This window comes from Chelonia mydas, chromosome 22 (assembly GCF_015237465.2).
Source record: "Chelonia mydas isolate rCheMyd1 chromosome 22, rCheMyd1.pri.v2, whole genome shotgun sequence".
Taxonomy (NCBI): domain Eukaryota; kingdom Metazoa; phylum Chordata; order Testudines; family Cheloniidae; genus Chelonia; species Chelonia mydas.
Genome location: NC_051262.2, coordinates 11,620,529 through 11,644,122, shown reverse-complemented (window position 1 = coordinate 11,644,122; position 23,594 = coordinate 11,620,529). Strand labels below are relative to the sequence as shown.

Below are 23,594 nucleotides of genomic sequence, written 5' to 3'. Positions count from 1 at the left end.
GACCGTCCTTTGGGCGGGCCATCCTTGTCCGAAGCCCCTCTCTTTCTCAAGAGGCCGTTGTCTTCTTGGGACGGAGAGGGGCTTCGGACAGGGATCGCTCGCCAGTGACTCTCCCCAGGAGGTGGCGGCCCCCAGTTCACACCCCTCAAAAGAGCAGGGGAGTGCCCTGGGGTCTGCCACAACCTGGGCGTGTATCCTGATCAGGGTGGACAAGAGTGAGAGGGGGGTTTTACTGTAGAGCAGCATTGCCTCTTTAATTAAAAGAGCAAGAGGCCCTGCACCGGGCCTCTTGCTGAGCTAGGAGGGGCCTCCTGTCCCCCGCCAGAGACCCTCCTGTCCCGCCGAGCGGGGATGCGAACCAGGGTCACCCGCAATCCAAGCGAGCGCCCTAACCCCCGTACCGTAGAGGGACTTGAGAGCTTACCTCGCTCCGGTTAATATATAGTTAAAGTGGAAGGCTGGAGCGGTAAGAAATTGAGGCGCCCCCTGCCGTCTCAATCGACGCCCAGGGGAGTTGAACCGGGAGCACGCACACGCCAGGTGAGCACCTTAACCCCCGTACCAGAGAGGGCTTGGAGGGCTGCCTTTGCCCCGGTTAATATATAGTGAAAGTGGAACACTGGCGGGGCAAGAGATTAAGCTCCCAAGCCTTGATCACAACAAACAGAAAGGGGGTTTGAACCAGCGGCTCACTGCTTCTGGGGCAAGTAGCCAACCCACGGGACTACGCAGACAGGGCCTTGCTCACTTGTCATGTAATAGTTACTGAAAGGGGCCCACCTGCAACAGAAAAGACAGAGGGAGCCATCAGTTCAGAATATCTCAGCACTTAGAACATTCAGTTAAGAGGCAAGTGATCTGTGTTGAACTCCCTTCTCAGTAAGAAGAAAGGAGATTTAAACATGACCCACTAGATACCTGGGCAAGTATCCCAAACCCTGGACTACAGAGGGGTTTTCATGTTCTTTTCTTGCCCAATTATTATTTGATGAAAGTGGAACAGCCTCAAGAATGTATGAAGGGCAACCAACATCCGAATATCCCTTAGTTCAGTGATTGGGGAACTCACTTGTTACAAGAAACAGCCCTATTCAAATCCGTTCTCATGAGCTAGAATGGAAGAACTGACCCAGAGTCTACCACGTCCCCCGTACATTATCTAACCACTGGGCTAATAGATATGCATGAGACCTCTTCTCTGGACACACAGATCCTCTTCAAGTCCCTTTTCCGCACCAAGAAGAAAGAGGAAACTGACCAAGGCTTTACCATATCCTGGGTGAATATCCTAACCCTGAATCTGAATATTATAATGGAGGCTGTTTGCTCCCCAAACTCCTTGTGTGGAGTTATGCATGCAGTGTAGCTGTGTCGATCCCAGGAAATTAGAGAGACAAGGTAGGTGAGGTACCATCTTTTACTAGAGCGACTTTTGTTGGTGAGAGAGAGAAGCTTTCGAGCTACACACAATTCTTCTTCTGGTTTGGGAAAGGTTCCTTAGAATATGTGCTATTAAACAATTTGTTCCATTTTGCATTTATCTGTGATGTTTGGGGTGCCTTCCCCAGTGAAAATATTTAAGGCTACATTGATACTTTATTTATTGTTTATTATTGTTATTATTTGTTAACATCTAGGAGCTCCAGTCATGGCCCGGGACCCCACTGTGTTAGCTGCTGCACAAACACAGAACAAAATGACAGCTCTTCCCCCAAGAGCTTATTGTCTAAGTGTAAGACAAGAAAGAAAAGATGGGTATAGACAGAGCAGGGAGCAAAAGGGAAAAAAAAGAGACAAAATTAGTTTGCATGATAGGCAGCGGACTCCACCCACCATCAGCCTAACCACGGTCAGTTTTATGTAGGCATCGTGGCAGAGATCTTTGCCAGATCTGTTTTATTTTTTGTACGAAGTAGCCCATTCGTTTATAAGCCACCCCCCCAAGATGGATCGGTAAAAATGGCAAAAACTGTATGACCCTTTCATAAGCCGACCCTATATTTCAATATGCAATATAACATACACAATGGACTGCTTACCTTGCCCCTAAGGTCTGAGGCATTTCTATGGCATAACCTTTAGGGATTTAAAAGTTAAATCACTTGAAACAGCAAAATATACTAAATAGATTTAAAGTGAGAATAGATGGATAGAAAAAGCTGAGGTACAGAGAGGTTAGGTGACATGGCCAAGGTCACAGAGTAAATCAGTAGCTGTAGTACAGGGGTAGGCAACCTATGGCACGGAGCTGATTTTCAGTGGCACTCACACTGCCTGGGTCCTGGCCACCAGCCCAGGGGGGCTCTGCATTTTAATTTAATTTTAAATGAAGCTTCTTAAACATTTTAAAAACCTTATTTACTTTACATACAACAATAGTTTAATTATATATTATAGACTTATAGAAAGAGACCTTCCAAAAACATTAAAATGTATCACTGGCACGCAAAGCCTGAAATTAGAGTGAATAAAAGAAGACTCGGCACACCGCTTCTGAAAGGTTGTTGACCCCCGCTGTAGTAGGAAGAGAATCCATGTCTCCTGCTTTAACTATTAGAAAACACTGTCTCCAGCTTGCTGTAGCTTGTGCTGCAGCAAAAACAGAAATATTCCAAACAGCATCATGTTAAATTACAGCACAAAAGGAAGACAATATGTCAGGAAAAAGCAAAAGAATGAGACGGAGGCTGTATGTCAAGACAATACGCACCGTTTGTCGATTTGTGTCTGAATATAACCTGGATCATTTGACTTTGAACAGCTCAAAAAACAGTACTCCTCATTTCACGTATATCTGATAACCATTTTCTTTGGCGTGTACAAACCTGAAGCTCGAACGTTTGTACCTGTTCCAGTTGCTATGCTGATTGTTGCTGTAACTAAGGAGTGATAGCTTGGGTTGTTATTAAGAATGGAATTTCAAACACCTTACCAGGAGTTGATCTGACTTTGAAACGTACAATGTATTTTCAGTAATCTACATTTTGTGTCATGCCCCTCACTGTCCTCATAAACAGACATGATCAAGAATAAAATCCCCATGTAGTTTGGGTCTGATTCATCATCATCATCGTCACTCCAGTTTTATGCCAGTGCAAGTCCCCTGAAATCAACTTGGGTACAGTACTTAAGCTTAGGCCCCTTAATTGCATATTTGGGCGCCTCACTAAAAAGTGGCCTGATTTTTTCAGATGTGCTAAGCCTCCACAGGATCCACGGACTTCAGTTACCTCAGCACCTCTGAAGTGTAGGCCACATGTACTTAGTTGCCTCACTGGAAGAGGTTTAGTACAGTGGTTCTCAACCAGGGGTCCGGAGCCCCCTGTGGGAGCCACGAGCAGATATCAGGGAGTCCGCCAAGCAGGGCCAGCATTAGATTTGCTGGGTCCCAGGGCAGAAAGCCGAAGCCCCACCTCTTGGGCTGAAGCCTGGGGCCCCGAGCCCCGCCCAGGGCTGAAATCAAAGCCTATGTGTGATGGGGTGCCTGCCCCGCACTGCGCTCTAAAGGGTTAATAAAGCCCTAGGGAGGCTGCACAGGAGGCAGCCAATCAGAGAAGGGCTGAAGGGAGCAGCCAATCAGGGCCAAGCAGGCCCATATAAAAAGAGAGCTACAAAGTACTAGAGGACATTTCTTTACTGGGAGCTCATAGAGGAAGGACTGTCTCTGGAAGACTGAAAGAATGGCCAGCACCCTGGACAGAGCAGTACTGCTAGCAGAGACTGGGGGAGTGAGAGACAATTTCTGGATGGCTGCTGGAGTTTGCAGACTGAGGTAAGGGAAGTGGCTGAACAGTGGACTGCAGATCCCCTGGAAGGGGGAAGCACAGCCAGAGAGCTGTCACAGAAGAGGATACTGTTGCCCTTAAAGAGTCATGGGTCCTAGAGCAGGAGTGATGGTGGTGAGGCACCACCAGAGGACAGTGTGCTAGTGAACAGAGCTAATCCCCAGGACAGCCAGCAGGAGGCACCACAGTACACTAAGTAACTTAGATTTGTGGGGACTGTGTGATGTGTGGCCCCAGGTAAATGCCCTGCTTGCAACCCTGTAATGCTTGCCCTGACTTTTTTATATACAGGAAAAGCTGCTGTGGCATAGGTGGGCTGTAGAGTTTTTACAGCATGTTGGGGGGAGGGAAGCTCACTCAGAAAAAGTTTGAGAACCCCTAGCCTAGTAGACAGGGGATTGGAGGAGAAGTCCAGGAGACATAAATTCTACTCCCAGCTCTGCCACTCACTTGCTGTGTGAGGGTGGCCCAAGTCACTCCTCCTATCTGTACCTCTATTTCCCCTCCACTCTTTTTTATATTTGAAGTATAAGCTAGTCAAGGGAGAGACCATCTCTTCCAGTATGAACTAACTACTTAGCACAGTGGGGCCCCAATTTTAGTAAGGTCACTAGATGCAACTCTGGGGGGGTGGGGAACAATAACCAAGTCAGGGTTAATTTTAGCACTCAAGTTTGAATTTTGGCTAGAGGTTTGGTCTTTTCACTGTTTGCCCCCTCTGTTCCTCCTTTGCCCTTGACTCTACTTGCCCTGGTCAGTTTCACTTTCCATTTCACTTGTAGTAGCATGTAGAGTAGGGGCAGTGCATGTGTAGCTACACACCAGGGTGAAATCAGGCTGCATCCACACTTGTCACTATGGTGTGTAGCTACATCAGGCAGGGAAAGGCTCTGGTTCTGGCTCCAGTTCACCACTGCCAGAGCCTTTGACTGCTGCCAGAGCCTGCCTTTGTGGTGGGGAAAGACTCTGGCAACCGGAAGGCAGCAGGGTGCTACACTGCTAAAAGTAACAGTGTAGATGTGGGAGGCATTGCATGGATGCATAGAGATCCATGTAGAATATATAGAAACAAACTCAAGCCCTATATAGGTCCTTGATCTTCACCATTATACATTTCCTATTCCTATAGCGGTAACAAATATTGTTAATGGTGTCACACAGTAAGGGATGACTGTCTGATGTTTTAACAATATCAGCAACAATCTCTGTCCCTCAACCTACACTATATTTCATATATTCTCTGAATAAAACAAGGAAGTCATACACAGCATAGCTCTCAAGTCCTTCAAAAGTAATGTAATTTGTCTTTATGGAGAGATGATGCTAGATTTTCTAGCATTGACAAAGTATTTGAACACTATAGGTGCAATTCTTGATACCTGCTAATTGATCGAAATTCAGATTTGCAAAGCATGGACTTTCCAAGCACTCAAACCACATTTGTGTGGTTATTGCTCATAAAACAAGTTGCAGGAGTCTTAATCCTTCCTAAGTGACAGAGAATCTTCCATTTTGCATACCAACTGACATTTCAAAGCCATTAACCCATTTGGAGAGAAACAAATGCCTACCAGTTATTGCCACTCCTGTTTTATTAATGAGATGATTTTAAATAGGCTTTTTATTGTGGTATGTTTGACTGGCAGTTGTTGGGTCCTCTTGAGTTTAGGTAGTCTTTTTCTTTGGGACTAGTCCAGCACCATTGAAGTCAATGGTAAAACTCCCACTGATTAACAGTTCAGGATCAGGGCCTTTGTTAGTAATGTAGCTTTACTGGGTATTGAGAGAGACCCAGCACGTATTTGGGTGCTTGAAAATCAGGATCGTTTAGCAGCATATAGCGATTGGAAAGAAACATCTCCTGTAGGCAGGTTACTCATTTTCTACTATAGGCATTACCACACCTTCCTTCAGGTGTGTCTGATATGGGCCACCCTAGGATAATATGCTAGATGGTACACTGGTTTGATTTGCTGTATTTCCTGTCTTCATACCAGCATAGGTTATCAAATGTTTAACAGATTGTAAAATACAGCCCACAAAACATTAGGCAGGGTGAGTAGTCATTAGTCTCCAACTGGGACCTTCTAACTGAACCCCCAGTAACCTCCTTTCAGAAAGGATATGGCAGTGAGCTGCTTAAAATGCATACCAGATACATTGTGACACAGGCCCAATAGTGATTGATTTAAGTAAAACAGATACCTGGCATACAGCATCTAACTATGTTCTGTGTTTAGGAGTATTCAGCTAACCTTTCTAAAGGTTGGGGAAATATTTCCCAGATGACTGGAAGGTGTTGTCTTTTCCTTCCCTCCTCCAGTCCACACCTACTGGATCATCTTGGGCTTTTTCTACAGCATCCATTTCCATGGTAATACAAGAACTCCACATCCCCAGAATGGGTCTTGTGGTGGTTCTTTTCAACAGACTTGTTTTTCTCCCTTCAATAGCTTAGACATGCCAATTGTTATCAAATACTTCCAAACATCAAGAGCTAGCTAACTGATTCTGGCCCTTCCTAACTAAAGGGGTAGTTAAACTCGAATAGGCTTCCAAGGGAGGCTGTGCAATCGCCATCAAGGGAGGTTTTTAAGTATAGGTTACACACACATCCGCCTGGGATGGTCTCGGTTTTCTTGGCCCTGGGTGCAAGGGGCTACACTTGATCTCCTCTGGAGACGCCTTTTCCAGCCCCACATGTCTGATTCCAATATCTCCTTGTAATAAACCTACCTCCTGTTGTAATCTTGGCTCGATTGGCTCCATCACGGCAAGCCTGCGATGCAGTGATCAAGGGGACACTTGACTAATCGAGCCCTTCCGTCGGGGGGCTGCCTGCTCTGCTCGCACCTTTTTTTAAGCGGCAGAAAGGTGCCAACTTCCCCCCCCCACCCCCCCCGGTAACACCTCTGAAAATGGCACGCATGACACCTGCGCCGCGACCGTGCATTCGCTCAGCAGGGCACGGGGCCCGGCAGAGCACGCGCTCGGCCCCGGCCCGGCCCCGGGCTCGCTCGCGGGGCGGAGCCGGCGCCCACCTATTGCGGGAGCGCGGCAGCCGCGCGCCGCCTGCGTCACGCAACGCGCGAGCCGGGCCGGGCTCTGACGCCTCATCAGGCTACCTCGAAGCCCCGCCTCCCTGCCGCGCTGGGGGGGGGTGGGGGGAAGCCGAGGTGGCCACGCCCCCATCTCAGCGCTACAGCCGCTCGCGGCGGACTCGGCCCGGGCCGTCAGCGGGGAGGGGCTCGGCTGGGGCAGGTAGGAGACTGGGGGGGGGGGGTGCACGCTGGGGGGAGACTGGGGGGGAGTTTTTAGCCAAGGGGAGAGGGGGTGCAGGAGGGTAAAGGGGGAGGGAGCAGAAGGAGATGGGGGGGGAATGCAGGGGCACACTGGGGGGAGGGGGTGCAGGAGGGTAAAGGGGGAGGGAGCAGAAGGAGATGGGGGGGAATGCAGGGGCACACTGGGGGGAGGGGGTGCAGGAGGGTAAAGGGGGAGGGAGCAGAAGGAGATTGGGGGGGGAATGCAGGGGCACACTGGGGGGAGGGGGTGCAGGAGGGTAAAGGGGGAGGGAGCAGAAGGAGATTGGGGGGGAATGCAGGGGCACACTGGGGGGAGGGGGTGCAGGAGGGTAAAGGGGGAGGGAGCAGAAGGAGATGGGGGCGGGAAATGCAGGGGCACACTGGGGGGAGGGGGTGCAAGGAGACTAGGGAGGAGTTTTTAGCCAAGGAGAGAGGGGGGGGGTGCAGGAGGGTGATGGGGGGAGGGGGTGCAGGGGGAGACTAGGGAGGAGTTTTTAGCAAAAGAGTGAGGGGGTGAAAGGGGAGGGAGCAGAAGATGGGGGTGGGGGATAAGGGGGTGCAGGGCGGTGGGGTAGGCACTAACCCCCACATTCCCAGTTCAGAGACCATCCCAGCAGGGTGGGAGGTTCAGTTCTGGCTGTGGGAGTATCACCCCACTGCATGCACATCCATGACAGATGGGGGCAGAAACTGTGTCTTCCCTCTACCTGCCAGCTCCTTTCCTTTTCCCTTTTCAGGGATGTATTCTCACTGATCTTTGCATGATCTCTGACTGGAGCAGTTTTACCTTCACTTTTTTCCCCTTCTCAAATTGCACAGGAGGAGACCTTTGTAAATGTCTTCTATTTTAAAGAGCCCAGCAGGAGTCTTGTCACAAGAGGGACCTTCTTTTTTGTCTCCGTCACTGGTTGTTCTAATCTGGCTTGGGTCACTCTTGAGAGAAATCAGTTGCCATCCATGAGACTGAATGCCTTACTCACGTTGGTGAAAGTTGTTCACATCTGTAGTGCCTTTGTATTTTAACAGGTCACCCTTAAGAGTAAAGGGATCATGATCTGGACCCCGCTGCTTACTTTTGATCTGAGCTGTGAAATAACTTGGTGGTCTCAGTGCATATTTCTTATTTAGCACTTTTCGTCAGTAGATTAAAAAAATGCAGCTGTCCAGTAGAGAAGTGTCTTTATTAAGAGATGTTTTGTTAAAAACAAATTTTGAAAATTCAGAAATTTAGGGTCTACTTATAACAAATGGCCACCTCAGCAGAGAAGCCAGGGACTTCATGGGCCATGCCCACAGACCTTGCTTCTTGCTTTAGATGTGGCCACTTCAGGTCATGGTTAAGGCTCTTGTGTCTCACCATGAGAGTTTTAAGTTTTGGTAAGAGGAAAGCTTGTGGCATATTTGGGGCTGGAATTTCAAATAAGCTTATGGGTGATAACCTCCTTTGAAATGAATTTATCAGGAGAGTATTAACCAGGGGTTGGGGGACTAGTACAAGTTGCGGTCTTGCGTGAAAAATTGTTTAAACTCCTTTACTAATTGCCACTTTAAAAAAAGTGTGGTCTTGTGTGGCAGTGGTTTTAAAGCAGGGGTATATGTACCCCTGGGGTTATGCAGAGGTCTTCCAGGGGGTACATCAACTTATCCAGATACTTGCCTTCATCTTACAACAGGCTACATAAAAAGCACTAGCCAAGACAGTACAAACTAAAATTTCATACAGACAAAAGGATAAAATAAGCCATCTTTCAGTGACAGTGTGCTGTGACACTTGTATTTTTTGTCTGATTTTATAAGTAAGCAGTTTGAATGATGTGAAACTTTGAGTATGAGAGAAATCAGACTCCTGAAACAGGTACAGCAGTCTGGAAAGGTAGAGAACTACTGTTGTATAGCAGCTCTCTAACTGGAGAGGAGAGGACTACAGGTAAAATGTTCAAAAGTGCCTAGGGCACAGATCCTCAAAGATATTTAGGCTCCTAATTTCCACTGAAATCAACCAGAGTTAGGTGCCTAAATACCTTTGAGGATCTGGGTCTTGGTGTTTATGTGCCACTGAAAGTCTGTGAGACTCAGACTCCTAAGCCAGTTACTGCTTTTCAAAATTTTACCACTTCACTACTTGTGGAAAAAATTGGAAGTCATAACTAGGACAAACCTAGGGCTTTAGTTCTCACTGAGGCATATAGGTGGGGGAAGCTACATAGCTGTTAACCAGCTATACCCATTTAGTGAAGATAAATAGAACTTCTCACTGGCTTTTCAAAAGTATGGAATAGGCTCTTATATATAAGATGTATACTTGAAACAACACACCATTCATAGTCCGACATACTATTTACAACAGTCAAGTGAAATTGTTTATCCAAGTACATGAGATTAAATATCCATATTTATCATGGATTTAGAACACAGAATTGTGGTGGTTTATGCCATTGACATGTAACTGTTTACATTGGAGGCAGAGCATTAATGCACTTGTTATGTTCCTTAGGTACAACAATGGATCTAGTCCTGAACTATGTAGATTACAACTTTTTTACACCATATGTGTATCCAACCACATGGCCTGAGGATGAGCCCTTTCGACAGATCACCAGTCTCCTTATTGTAACAAATCTTGGTGCACTTGTGCTTTATTTGCTGTTTGGAACTTTGAGCTACTACTTGGTTTTTGATCACTCTCTGAAGCAACACCCCCAGTTTCTAGAGGTGAGCAGAACTTCAGCCTTTTCCTAGTATAACAACTTTACCTCTCAAGAATTCATATTCTGTGCTGAGTTAAGGTTAGATATGCTTCAAATATTTGTCAACTATTAAGAGGATCCACATGGACTCTGACTCTTGTTTGGGGGAGGAAGATTTGAGGCAGAAACTGCTTCTGTGATTGGTTTTAAATTAAGTTGGTTAAGTGCCATTTTTCTTCAGAATATTAGTTTCAAAGCCGTATTAAGTCAATGCTCAGTTGTAAACTTTTGAAAGAAAAACATTTTGTTTCAGAGTTATAACCTCCATTTCCCTGAGGTCTTCGTAACTCTAAGATTCTACTGTAATTAACCCTCTCAATACCCCTGAGAGGTAGGTGTCAGCATTGGAAAGCTGGGGAAACTGAGGCAGAGGTTAAGTGGCCCAAGACTAACTAGTAAGCCAGTGAATAAACCAGAATTGGAACTTGGGACTGGCAGCTTCCTAACCTTGTACTCATTTCCTCCATTGTCTGCTGCCTATCAGACAAATCAAAAATACAGGTAAAGCACCCTCCAATCTCAAGGCTACATTGCATTATGCAAACATGAAACTTCACCTTAAGAACAAAAGCGATGGTGGGTGGAAAGGACTCCTAATTATAAATTAACTTCATTCTGCCTCCACACAAGGGGATGGACTAGTTGACCTTGTGAGGCCCTTCCAGCCCAGCACTTCTGAGGCCAACAGTTGTTCTTCCAAAAATACAGTGGCAGGGAGGTTTTCCATATTTCAAGGTAGAGAGACAAAGTGCCACTTCCTTGATGAACAACCTTATGACAGCAAAGACCACTATTGGCAGGACTGTACTGGCAGTGGATAATGAATTGCTCTCTCATGACAGAACATGGCAGAGGAAACTTGATTCATGAGGATTATTACAAGGGTGGTGCTTTAGGTCTTTTCTACAAAATGAGTGTATTGTGAGTGGTTTAATTGGCCCACTGATCTGGGGCAGAAGCAGGCATGAAGTTGGCAGTGCCTCTGCTCTTCCTGTTCTGCAGAAAAGTCACTCAAATTCTCTTGGAAAACTTAAAACCTGTCTGCTTTTCTATTTAGAATCAGGTGCAGCTCGAGATAAAATATGCTCTGCAGTCACTGCCCTGGATCAGCATCCCCACAGTTGCACTCTTCTTTGCAGAGGTCAGAGGTTACAGCAGGCTTTATGACAACATTGAAGACTCTCCATATGGTATGGAAATTCATTACTTAAACTGAGCTCCTTGGGTCAGGAGCTGTCTTTTTTCCAATGTACAGAGCCTAGCACAATGGGGTACTAGGCCCTACAATACTAATACTTAGCATTCTAGCTACATTTCAATTGTTAATGCATTTCATTCTTCCCTCTTAGCTTCACTCTAATCCCTACTAGCCCCTTAGCTTGGAATACAATCTCCCACTAACTCTCACCTCTCTTGCTCTGTAAAACCTACTTCTTCCTCACCTCTTTTCCCTTAAGTGTGTCCAGCCCTATTTATTCTCTCTCCTTTTAGTGAGAGAACATGCCTTCATGCTGAAAATGCTATGTAAATTGATAGGTTGCCTAAATGGTTTATTAAAATGTACCTAGCTGTATTACACCTGGCTACTTCCAAAGCTGAGCTGAATTGTATATTACTTCAACAAAAGAACACAATGGCATGCGTTCTGTCAGAACTCCGATGCTTTAAAATTCTCCAAAAAAATTTCCTCTTGGCAAGGGACTTAAACAAAAGGACTTTGATCCTGACAATTACTGTAACTCCTTTGACTTCAGTGCAGTTACTCCTGATTGACACCACCATAAATGAGAGGGCCTTAGTGTCTACACCCTCTTCAAACCTCACCTGAAGAGAAGCTTGTCTTGATCTTTTTCACGTGCAGACACAAGATAGTCTGGCACAAATGGTGGTGGCATTGTGTGCTAGGTATGTTTCTTATTCCTCCCACTTGTGCATCCAAGAGCTAAAACTGAAGAACCAGTCCCTATTTCTAGTGAAGCTGACAGCATTAATGGTTTATGCCATCAAAGAGGCAACTCAGTTCTCCTCTCTAGTGGCTCATGCTATCTCAATCTTTAAACAGATTCATTTACAAAAACCCTGCCTGAAATTAAATCTTTGTTTAGGTTTGTTCTTTGAGTGCTGTACAAGTCTAAGGGCATAATCAAGAGTTACCTCCCATACACACAACATACTATACAGCTTTAATTTCCCACATCTAAAAAGTGGGATTCCAGTTAGAACATTTGGGTGGATGCTGCTCCTCATGCCTTTCTGCACAATTGGAAGCTTTCAGGGCAGCCTGCAACTTACATTTTTGTCCAAGCTCATTTTTTTTACAAAACCCTTTTCATGCATTCCATTCCCTCCACTAGAAATGGTTTCAGTTAAACAAATAAACATTCCCCTGCAGAACTGCAACCCAAACACTGGAGCACCGGGAATCCATTTGTTACAGCAGGGCTTAGGAGCCCAATCTTAGACCAGGACCCCACCATGCTAGGTGGCATACAAATGTGTAACAAACAGATGGCCCCTGTCCCCAGATGATTATAACCTAAGTAAGAGGACAGGGGCCCAACAGAGGTGGGGCCGGGGGAGAGGCACAGAAAACAATGAGACTTTACTGTTTCATTGGCCAGGTTTACATTTTGTATTGGTAATAAGCAACAAAGTAAATAGTTGTGGCTTTCAGTTTGAAGGTGTTAGTGGTAATAAGAGCGTTTGTTTGTTAAATCAAGTCTCTGTAAACTAGGAGACTCAACCTAACTTCAGTATCTCTGTTGGCTGCATTTATCCAGTCTGTGCACTGGTTCCAAAGTGGAAACAAGTCTTGTGTTGCTTCCTGTCTTCACCTGTGTTTTGGAAAAACTGTATGTTTCTATCTGTTTATATACGCTGGTGTGTGGAAGTGTAACTTTAAAGGACACTGTCAAGTAGCTAATGTGTTTTTAGGAGGACGGTGTTAAGATCAGATCACATCTCTTTATGGATGAGACCATACTGAAATCTTCTCCATTAGGTTCAGTTCAGCATTTTAGCACCTAAAAGCAATCCCAACTTTTCACCAGCAAGAATCACTACACTAATACAATGCAAATCCTGTTGGGCTGAGCTTGTTCTTTATAACCTAAATGATTTAGCCTCAGGATATAGAAGTAAAATCTTTCAGTAATTCTATGTGCTCCTTGTACCTTTTCAGACTTATTTCTCACAATCTTGACACTTACCTAATTGTCTAATCTCTTATTTTTCCTAGGATGGTTTGGTGTAATCCTTAGCATGCTCTCTTTCCTTTTCTTCACCGACATGTGCATTTACTGGATTCACAGGTTCCTCCATCATAAACTTGTGTACAAGGTATAAGTAGTGATATAGATATAAAGCTTACTAGATGTCGGAACAACTTTATATAACCACTCACCCAGGATGTGACCCTCCCTTTTTTAAAATCAGGGCAGTTGCCCAGAAGAGCTGAGTAAAATATCCTTCATTAGAAAGGACAGACAAGTCTGTCTGGTTTAGTATATTTTAATGGCAGTTTAGCAAGACTGCTTTAAAATGTAATGGAACGCTACTGGTTTTTTACTATAGATACAAAGATCTCTAAAAGGTAACGCAGAACTTGCAGCCCAGAAGGAGGGGGGCTAAGTGGCTTTAAGCCACCTTTGTGCCTACCTGACCCTGGGCTCCTCTGGGGGTAGGAGCCATGAGGGTGTGTCTAAGGCATGGCAGCTTCCCCAGGCTAGCCTCCTTTGTGGCAATACTGCTCAGAATCTTTTCGATGTACCCTTCCCAGCCCTGTCCCTTATGCTGGGTTTTGCAAGGGGAGTCCTTGGAGGGCAGCCTTATGAATGTCTGCCACAGTTCCTGTGCTGGAGGAATCCTCCCTAGCTCTGGCCCTTCACTCAGCTCTGGCCCTCTTTAAGCAGCATAAGGGCTGGGATGGGGCTGAGGTTTTTTCCTCCCCAGTGTATTTTGGTTGTGTACCTTATATGTCAATGTTTATTGACATTGTCACAATGTCTTTCGAAAAATAAAGGCTTTAGGCCTCAATCAAAGAATTGATGCACATGAGTAATCCCATGGGATTAATTGGGGCTACTCACATGCTTAATTCCTTCTAGTCCAATGGTGGTATAATGTAAGTGAGCATTTTAGGTTTCAGCTCCTGGTCTGAACTCAGGTGTGGGAGCCAGGAACTCTTGTGTCTGAATCCAGTTCAGAGAATTCCCCCTACAGCCTAGGATAAGTCGCATCCCCTTTTCTGCCTCAGTTTCCATGTTGGCAAAATGAGATTACTTAACCCACAGGGAACTGGTTAGGATTGCTTGTAAAAGACATTGTGAATACACCCCATTGAAGTAGAAGTGGAATCTTTCCACTGACAAGGTCTGATCTGAAAGCCAAAGCATAACATAGGACTAGATTTTTATCTAGCATAAGATAAATGTTTGTTTCTCATGGCCCTGGTGGTGTCACTAGTTAACCTGACCCATTAACACGGTGGAAATCTTCAATTCTGTGGGTGTCAAACTCTAGATGAAAAATGTCCTTTTTCATCTGACCTTGTTCTCTGCAGTACAGGAGTGATTTAAACACCACAAATTGCAGGGTGGCAAATAAGCCATTTGGACCTGCTTCCAGACATTTCCCCTGCCAAAGCAGCAATGTATGTCTACACAGCAGCTGACTCGGCTCCAGTTGCCACACTAAAATGGCAGTGTGGTTGCAGCAGCTCATTTGAGCCACCCAATCCCCTGGGTACAGACTCTGGCAGCTAGCCAAAGATGTCACCATGGCCAGTGTTTTTTAGCACACAAGCTTGAGCAGAGCTTGCATGTGTCTGGCTACCACCGTACCCTGTCTTGGTTTACAAGTTGAGAGAGACCAGGAAGAAATAGAGCTACAGTAAAATGCAGTTATGCAGACATTCCTAGTCATATGGTAGGCAGTATAGAGCTAGGAGGTGCCAGATTGAAGCCCCAATTGTTTTTTGCCTTGTCAAAACATAGGCACTAACTCTGTTCTGTTCTTTAGCGTCTGCACAAGCCCCATCACCGCTGGAAGGTTGCTACGCCATTTGCAAGTCACGCCTTCCACCCTGTGGATGGCTTCCTGCAGAGTATTCCATATCACATCTATCCTTTCCTCTTTCCTTTGCACAAAGTGACCTATTTGGGTCTCTACATTGCTGTCAATGTCTGGACAATCTCTATTCATGATGGCGATTACCGCGTGCCGGATTTCTTGAAACACATTATCAATGGCTCTGCCCATCACACCGATCATCACTTGTATTTTGATTACAACTACGGTCAGTATTTCACACTCTGGGATAAAATTGGGGGCTCCTACAAAAGCCCCTCATCCTTTGAAGGGAAAGGGCCACATGATTATTTGAAAAAGCTAAAGAGCGGAGAATTGGCCAGTATTAAAAATGGCCATGTGGATGAAGAATTGGTGAATAGAGACAGTCTAAAGAATAAATAAATTTTCCTCAAGCTATTGTAAAAAGGCCCTGACTTCTACAGTTTTTTAAAAGGAAAAAACTACTTATAAAGAGCCCTTCCCCTATTATAGCATTCTTGGGATGCAAGCATTTTAGGTGCTTAGTAGGGTGGTTATGGTGGAGCTGTGTAGTTAAGTACCCCAATACAGTCCCATAATGGGGGCCATGTATGGTGAGAGTGAAAAACATAAGACCTATGTAATGTCTAATGTTGATGCAATAATGAAAAGATTTTTCTGCAGCACTTAATGCACATGTCAGAGCATTGAAATTGGGAGTGCATTTTCTAGTATAGGCTCTAATGTATTAAGTCTGCATTTCAATTCTGCCATAACAGCAATAACAGAAGATCTTTTTGCCCTGCTCAAAAGCTTTCTCCTGGAAGTACATTGTTTCAGATAGTAAGTGATCTCTGCACAGTGATAGCTTACTAGGAATTTTGCTAATTGAGCCAGGATGCTGTAGGTGGCGCTATACAGAAATTTCACTATTGGCTCAGTGTACGTCAAAGGAAAATTGATCGAATAAAGGAAGACGTGTGCGTCAATGTAAGTTAATGCTTTGCATATGGAATGTGTGACTATACTTTTCTGCATGCACATACCTCCAGCTTAATAAAAGAGGGAACACACATTTTCCCAATTACTTATCCAGCAACTTTTATATATTAGCTTAGCATTAAAATAGAAACCAACTGAATCAAAACAGAGCTAATGTTCTGGCAGAAATCTTGTGTATCTTAAAATAGGAGGAAGATAGACCAGCCCTACCATTTTTTAAATAAAATCTTACACTGTTTATATAAACTACATGTCAAATTGTTTGAATGGATCTATCAATGCTATTGCATTGTCAACTGGAACATTTTTTCCACCTGCCCACATTTATATTGCCTTATACTTGGGCTTAATGAATTTGAAAGCATGAGCTCCCATCTCTAATGGTTAATAGAAGGTCTTTGAACAACATGACAACAGCATAAGTTTTTGCATGTTGTATATATTTTTAGCACTGATATAATAGCGTTTGCTACAAATAAAGTAATTGTATTCTATATTGTCAATTTTCCCAATCAAATCATGCAGAATGACTGCCCAAAGTAACTGTAGGAACATAGACTGTTGTAATTCCAAGAAGCTTTCAGTATTTTTCAAACAGGGTAATTTCTCCCACTTTAGATTTATAGCATCAGGAATTCTGTCCTTGAGGAAATTCTTCTCAATCTGAGTTTTTTGTAGTCTTTTGACAAATGTATTTATAATTCCTGTTGAAATCCTACAGTAATACTGTACCTTTTGAAGGAAGGAAAACTTTTTAAGTTTGGCCACTGTTTTCAGAAGTGGGGAAATACTTGCAGATGTCTTAACATTCACTTCACATCAGTTTGGGAAAGCTACCAGGTGACTTATTGGCTTTCTATTTGCTGCTTTTTTCTTTTCTCCCTGTTAGCATCTGACTTAAGAGTAATCAATCAAAAATATTTTTATTGTGCAGACATGCACTACACTAAATCTCACAGCTTTGATGTAGAACAGGTGTGCTAAGAATTTTGAAGACGGTTCTGTTTTACAGTATTCTAACAGCCTAGTTAGTTTAAATCTTAGGTTTTTCTTATCAGCTATAGAGACCAGTTCTTTTAAAAACTGCTTACAAGAGATTAAAGCTTTGCTGGGTCTAATACAGTTTACCTAGCATTACAAAATTACCTAACATGAGGAGAGAGCTGAAGAGGAATGGTGTGTAGGGTTTTTTCCTGCCCCCCTCCTTCAGGAAGCAAGGATCCCCTGGTGTATAGTAGTATAATCTGGTTTTTTAAATCTTGCATGGCAGTAAGTTCCCTTACAATTTATCTGTGGTGAAATAGTTTGAATGGGGAGCTGGGTAGAACTGGCCTTGCAGGCAGAGAAGCTGTGTAGGAAAACACTGAAACTTGCATGATAAAAAGAGGACCATTGTAGAGAAGGTTGGCTGCTGAGCCCTAACCACTTAGCAGCCTCATCCCCTCTGAAGGTTGTTGAGAATGGAACAGAGCAACCAATTGGTAGAGGTTTCAGCCCCACCGGGCTCTTTCCCCTTCCCCAGACTCGCTGGAGCAAAATGACCTGCCCTGTGTTGCTAAGGTCTTAAATAGCTCCATTAGCCAGGGGAACTGCATACTGGATTCTGATTTATGCTGCTCTGAAATAGTTGTACCTGTGCCCTGGAGTTCTTGTCCCAGCTTTTTCAGTGGGTGCTTCTGAAGCCTGGTGCTGGCTAAGCAGGACTCTGGCTGGCCTGTACAGGGGTAGGTTACGGGCATGCACCAAAGCTGTTGCTCCTGCTCTACTTCTGAGCACTTGGTTCCTGGGAGAATTGGGCAACATGAGGTTTTGGTTTGTGAAGTTCATTAAATACCTCTCCTGAAGTCCTGTGGGGCCTTATTCTGCTCTTGTGTCCCCAACTCACTGTAAGGTAGGCAGGAGGGGGCTTAAAACATGTGTGGTTTTTTGTTTTGAAAAATCTAGGTATGATCATGAAGAACCTTTCCCCCCTACAGGGTAAGTTCAGTTCCTACTGTAAGTTCTATTCAAAAAGCACTTCTAAAATACAAATCAGAAGTGCAAATATTAATACAGACAGAATAGCAAAGTCCCCCAATGAAAACCAAATGCCTGTTATAATTCCTTAAATGGAGAACAAAATAATGCAGTTAGGGCTTGGTTTTTCAGGGATGCTGAACATCTGCAGTTCCCACTGACTTCACCTGAAAGTCAGTCCCCTGCTCTGTTCATAAATTAGTTAGAGAAATGCTAATGCATAGAGTGGTTAGATATCAGCAATTAGAACAGTGAACACATAGAAGAAATGGATCATCAGAGTAGGAAAAAGGTGGCCTTCCTTATGAGAAGGCTGTTTGGACAGTGTGAGCTTGTTCACCAAATGCTATGCACTGTTGGCTGTAGTAGCATGACCAATATATTATCCATAAATTAAATATTCTAAATAGTTGAAGAGCACTGGGTGAGGAAGGGAAGCAGGCATGTAAGTTGAGATGGTAAGAGCAGTTTAGATGGATAGATGTGTTCCTCTCCATGCAATTATGTTAACTGCAAAGAAAGGAGAAATCTTTAGTGCACCAGTTCCCAACCTCTTAGCGCAACGCTACCTGGTTTGTTGGACTACATCTGTGACCCCTTCCTTCCAAGGGGTGCCCAAGCTGCACAGGGAGTTGAAGCATGTGTGACTTGACTAAGACGTCTAGAACTCACAAGCCCATATTCAAGCAGAGATGGGTGAGTGTTGGATACCAGTTGGTGGGAACCTCCGTCTTAGTGTTCTCCGGTTCAGATTTGGCAAGGCAGGGTGTGGGTACAGGTTCGTCAGCCGTTTCCAACTTTAGAAACTTCTGCACAAAGCGTACTTTAGCCACTGGGAGGGACTGGCAGGCAGAAGTGTGATGCATGCACAGCAGTGTTCCAACAGAATGTCTCTGGTTCATACTGTAAACAAGTGAAGCGGCTTGCACAGACCTTTACCCTCCTGAAAACAAGCCATGGCGCACAGGCAGAAGAGTTCATAGTATGTTTGTGTAAATAAATGAAGTTACTGTATGAAGGTTGTGTTGAAAGGAGTTGTTGCAGACCAGTGTGTGTTGGTCTTTAATGCTAATGTTTTCTGAACAAGTAATAAAAGTCTGCATTTTAAATGAACTAAATGTACAATGGTTTTGTTCTTCACTTTACAAGATCTCTACAGCCAAATGATTTGGAGGAGAAATGGCCTCTGCAACAAATCTTTGAACAGAGTAAGAAGCAAATGCCTATTCCCACTGGCTGTATTATTTTTGCTTGCAGTCTGACACTGCCACAGAGTGTTTGAACAAGTATAGCCATTCTGCTTGTGTCAGAACAAATAAAAAGGATGTGGGCTTTCTTTAAGGCCCTTTCCAGGTGCTGAGCGCACCTGTTTGGTACTTGGTCAGCTCAGATGCTGGATGTGGGTGCTCTTTGGTGAAGGACATGGTGAATCTGTAAAGCACCATTGCACGCCTGCAGTGCTCTAGTATCAGACCAGAGAGAATAAAAGGAATTTTACAGAGGTGGTTTAACTGCTGGGTGGCTGGATAATTAATAAAATAGGTAAAAGCAAGACCCCACCCCATGGATCAGTGCTGTCACCACAATAAACCAGAAGGGATTACAGAGTCCTCAGTCCACTTCATCTGCCTACAGACTACAGCACAAGGTGTGTGTATAGAAGATCAGGAATGCCAGCCAGGCTTTCTAGTGCCCTTTTGCAAAGAGATAAGACATAGTGACTGTAAGAGAGGCCAGACTGATACCTCTAGAGACTGCAGCTCTCTATCAAAACAAGTTTCAGAGTAACAGCTGTGTTAGTCTGTATTCGCAAAAAGAAAAGGAGTACTTGTGGCACCTTAGACTAACCAATTTATTTGAGCATAAGCTTTTGTGAACTACAGCTCACATCTCACAAAAGCTTATGCTCAAATAAATTGGTTAGTCTCTAAGGTGCCACAAGTACTCCTTTTCTACGAGGAACTGTGTAGGTAATGAGAACTGGCCCTGCCAACTTTCCTCCAGCCTGAGCAGGAGATACTATCTCAAGAGTTGAGAAGATGGTCTTGTTTCTATTGTCTTTCAGTCCTCAGTCTCTGCCTATTGACACCAGGTCCCTCAGAGACCAAACAGAGGATTCAAACTCCTTCCTCTATCCTACCGCCAGTCACCTGAGTCAATCACTAATGTTTAAACACTTAGGTGCCTCCATATGTTTCAGAATCTGGCCCTAGAGATGCACACAGATGCCTAATGGTATTTTCAAAATTGCCTATGCAGGGTAAGGTGCCAAAGTCCTATTGACATTGAAACCAATAGGAGTTAGGCACCTTACCCTGCATAGGCACATTTGAAAACCGTCCTAGGCATCCATGTGAATCTTTAGGTGCTTAAATACTTACAAAAATTTGGCAGGAGGTTAATTTTCATAACACCCATCTTCCCTTTTGGGAGTGCCAGTTCCCCATACAAGTTGGGTAGTTAGCAGTGTTCCAGTTTGCACCTACAGCTCATTTCTCCCTTTAGAAAATGTAACCCTTCATTACCAAGGTGGCAATAAATTAGTCATGCTTGCAGTGACAATCCAGTCTTATCAAGGCACAAATAAATCATGCAGAGGCATTGAAGACCATTTCACATAAATTATTTACCAAGGCCAAAAAAAAAAAGTTTCAAGATTCTCCTGCTTATGATTTGACACATGAAAGGGATGAAAATAGGGGGCCTCACCTACAGGTTTTCAGCCTCTGTTTCTGGCACCCCCTAACCTTGTGGGTGGACACCTTTGCTCTGCTGCTCAGTGTTCTCTGAACACCAAGAGACACAATCAAGCAGGAAGTGGTATATGCTCCTCCTGCAGCTGTCCTGTCACAAAGAAGGTGCTAGAGATGGCCCTCACAGGGGCAGGCAGGTTGTGCATGTAAACCCCCTTTAGTTTAGCAGCCACAATGATAGTCCTTTCCTTAAAGGCCCTCCACAACTCAACCCCTCTCTACCTGCCTTTTCTCATTGCTGAGCATATTGTCCCTTTTGCTGTACCAAGAATTTCTCCTGCCATGGCCTGTTTCTCTGCTTCTTGCACAGGCATCTTTCTGCCATACAGTCTTGTGCATGGATTCCCTTGAGCTAATTTGCAAGACTACTTCCCAGTCCTCCTCCATACCCTTCCTTCAGACCTATTTACTGATGCCTGCAGAAATTACCAGCTAACCGTGGCCAGTGACAATACAAATATAATGAGTATCCCTGGTGATTCCCACATAGCCGTATTTATAGAGACAGATAAAGTGACTTGTAACATGTTAGTTGTGAGCACAACCTCATGTTCCTATCTCTGGTATCCTCATCCTCCACCTCCCCTCCCCATTTATGGTGTCAGATTAAAATAGACAGCCAGCTCTTTGAGGCAGGGGCTGTCTTTTACTCTGCTTGTATAGCACCGAGCACAACGGGCCTCCAAGTGTGATTGGATCCTCTGACCACCTTTATAATATGCATAAGGAATAAGGATGCAACCAGATTCCCACCTTATGCGAGGACACAAGGCCACCCTAACAGAAGGGTGCGAGGGTAGCCAGCCATGGCACAGTAAATCATCAGATGTCTTGCTAACATCCCCTATTAGGGCTTTTAATGTGACTGAGCTTCCCTGGCTCCAGTGAAACTAGGGAGATGCACTAACTCAGGTTCTCAGACTGATTAACTCTCAACTCAGTTGACCTTTTGGCTCTGAATTAGAATTAAACAGTAATGCAAGACTGTCCAGACTAGCCACATTTTTGCTAAACAGGTTTAACAGGAGAAGAATTATTTGCACATTGTAGTGACTAGAGGGCCCAACCAAGATGAACTTCCTCATATTAGGTGCTGTACCTACATATAAGAGACTGTCAATGTCCCGAAAATCCTATAATCGACAGGCATAATTGACACAGGGTAGGCAAAAAAGAAGTATAATGATCCCCGGTTTACAGATGGGAAACTGAGGCACAGAGCAATTGAGTGATGTAGCCAAGGTCACACTGGGAGTTTGTAGCAGAGCTGGGAATCAAACCCACCTCTCGAGTCCTAGATGAGCACCTTGAGCACGACCACAAGCCCTTCCTTCCTATTCTTTGTATGGCCATGACTGGAAGGGCCATATGCCAAACGGAGCCCTACAGGGTCTACTCTTCTCAATATGTATATGCATAGCCTCCATTCATGGTAAAGTGAGAGCCATGTACAGGACGCAGAAAAGAGGTCATAAATGATCTGGGGAAAGGGGTCACCCTAGGGACAAGTGAAAAATTGAAACAATGCTACCAAAAATTCACCAAAGCCAAAGGCCAACTCAGGGACTGAATTGCCAAATAATTGAAGATCCTGCTATGAAAACCCCTTCAGCACCTGCCTCAGCTCTCATCCAAGTCAAGGATAACTGATTGTGCACTAGCTAATTAGCTAGTGCACAAAGTCATTGGTACTTTTCCATACCAGGACACCTCTCACCTTGGGATCGCCCTCTTCCTATCTAGTTGGCACTTCCCTCCCCACAAACGAGATTGGAATGACAGTGTGGTTATGACACCCTGGCACCTGTTTGTGATGGGGGGGGCGGGGTTTGGCACCAGGTTGGCACCCCTTGAGTTAAGTGATCTGCCCAGTTCCTAGGGAGGCATTCATCCAATTCCCAGAACTACTCAAGGGGCCAGTCTCAGCACTGGCCCCAAGGAATGAATGGGCCAGAGGGACTGAACGACCTCATGTCTAGAGGTGAAGCACATTGGTGCGGTGAAAGCTCATGCCACTGCTGCTTTGCTGAATCGGTCTCTAGGGCTATCAACCGCTATTGACGTGCTCCTGCCAAATTCACAGTCCTCTCTTCTCCCCTCCCTGCTCCCTTAACTCCTCTACAGCACTTTGGTGCGATATAAAACCCTTAGAGAACGCTGGTCTCTTTTCTGTCTCTTCTCACAAGGTCACCGCTGTTCATAGCGAGAGCCTTCTCCTCTGACACGCCTACTGTCTGAGGCTATCTCCCTGTATTTCTCTGGCTCACTGATTTCAGACCTCGTCTGAAAACATCTCTTCTCCCTTGCCTCTCTACCCTTATTCCGCTCCACTATGGGTAATATTTAACACTATCCTTTTGCTGTTTAATTCCAGAGTGCGATAGGGGTTGCATGAACATTTGCCATACAAAATCCTGTTCTATATTTTCTTGCATTGACTTGGCTTTTGCAATTTCTCTGGCTGGGTTTATTTAAATTCAGCAGCTACCAAGCAAGGACTGTAGATGGTGCCAGCCAGTTTCCTTATGCTCTGTCAGTAACCAAAGTCAACGGATGAACCTGGCATATAGATTTGTGAGCAGCATGTCCCTATGTTGCACTGAATTCAAGCGGGAGCTCCCAAGTACAGACAGGCAGGTGGGAGTAACGTGGAAGGCTGTTAAACTGCAAAAGAATAGCCTCCACACTTGGCTTCCAAACCTAACTTTTCACATCCCAGCTCTGCTGCGACGCTGGAAAGGCGCATGTGCCCGAATAATCTGCTCTTCTTCCTGCTTTTTCTTTCTCTGCTAAATTGAGACTAAGGGAGAATTGTTGCTCTGCCAAAGAATTGACAGCAAAAGAGAACAAATGTAAAAAGCCAGGCGGAAAAGGGGCTGGGGAGACAAGTATGTCTCTGTTGAAAGATTCAGGGGGGCACGCAAACAGGGTTATTTGCTC

At 44.8% G+C, this 23,594-nt stretch overlaps 1 protein-coding gene across 3 annotated transcripts; it reads left to right on the top strand.

The window, feature by feature from the left end:
- The first annotated feature begins 3,629 nt into the window (after positions 1 to 3,629).
- Positions 3,630 to 19,014, top strand: SC5D (sterol-C5-desaturase). 3 transcript variants are annotated; one of them, XM_043534175.1, is made up of 5 exons: positions 3,630 to 3,772; positions 9,582 to 9,799; positions 10,892 to 11,024; positions 13,073 to 13,173; positions 14,854 to 19,014. In XM_043534175.1, exons 2-5 carry the CDS (start codon positions 9,590 to 9,592, stop codon positions 15,304 to 15,306), a joined length of 897 nt encoding a protein of 298 aa, XP_043390110.1. In that variant the 5' UTR covers positions 3,630 to 3,772; positions 9,582 to 9,589; the 3' UTR covers positions 15,307 to 19,014. The 3 variants fall into 3 exon arrangements, with proteins under 3 accessions (XP_043390110.1, XP_043390111.1, XP_037738142.1); XM_043534176.1 differs by having other exon boundaries at positions 3,630 to 3,777; XM_037882214.2 differs by lacking the exon at positions 3,630 to 3,772 and adding an exon at positions 6,863 to 7,046.
- The last annotated feature ends 4,580 nt before the right edge of the window (positions 19,015 to 23,594 follow it).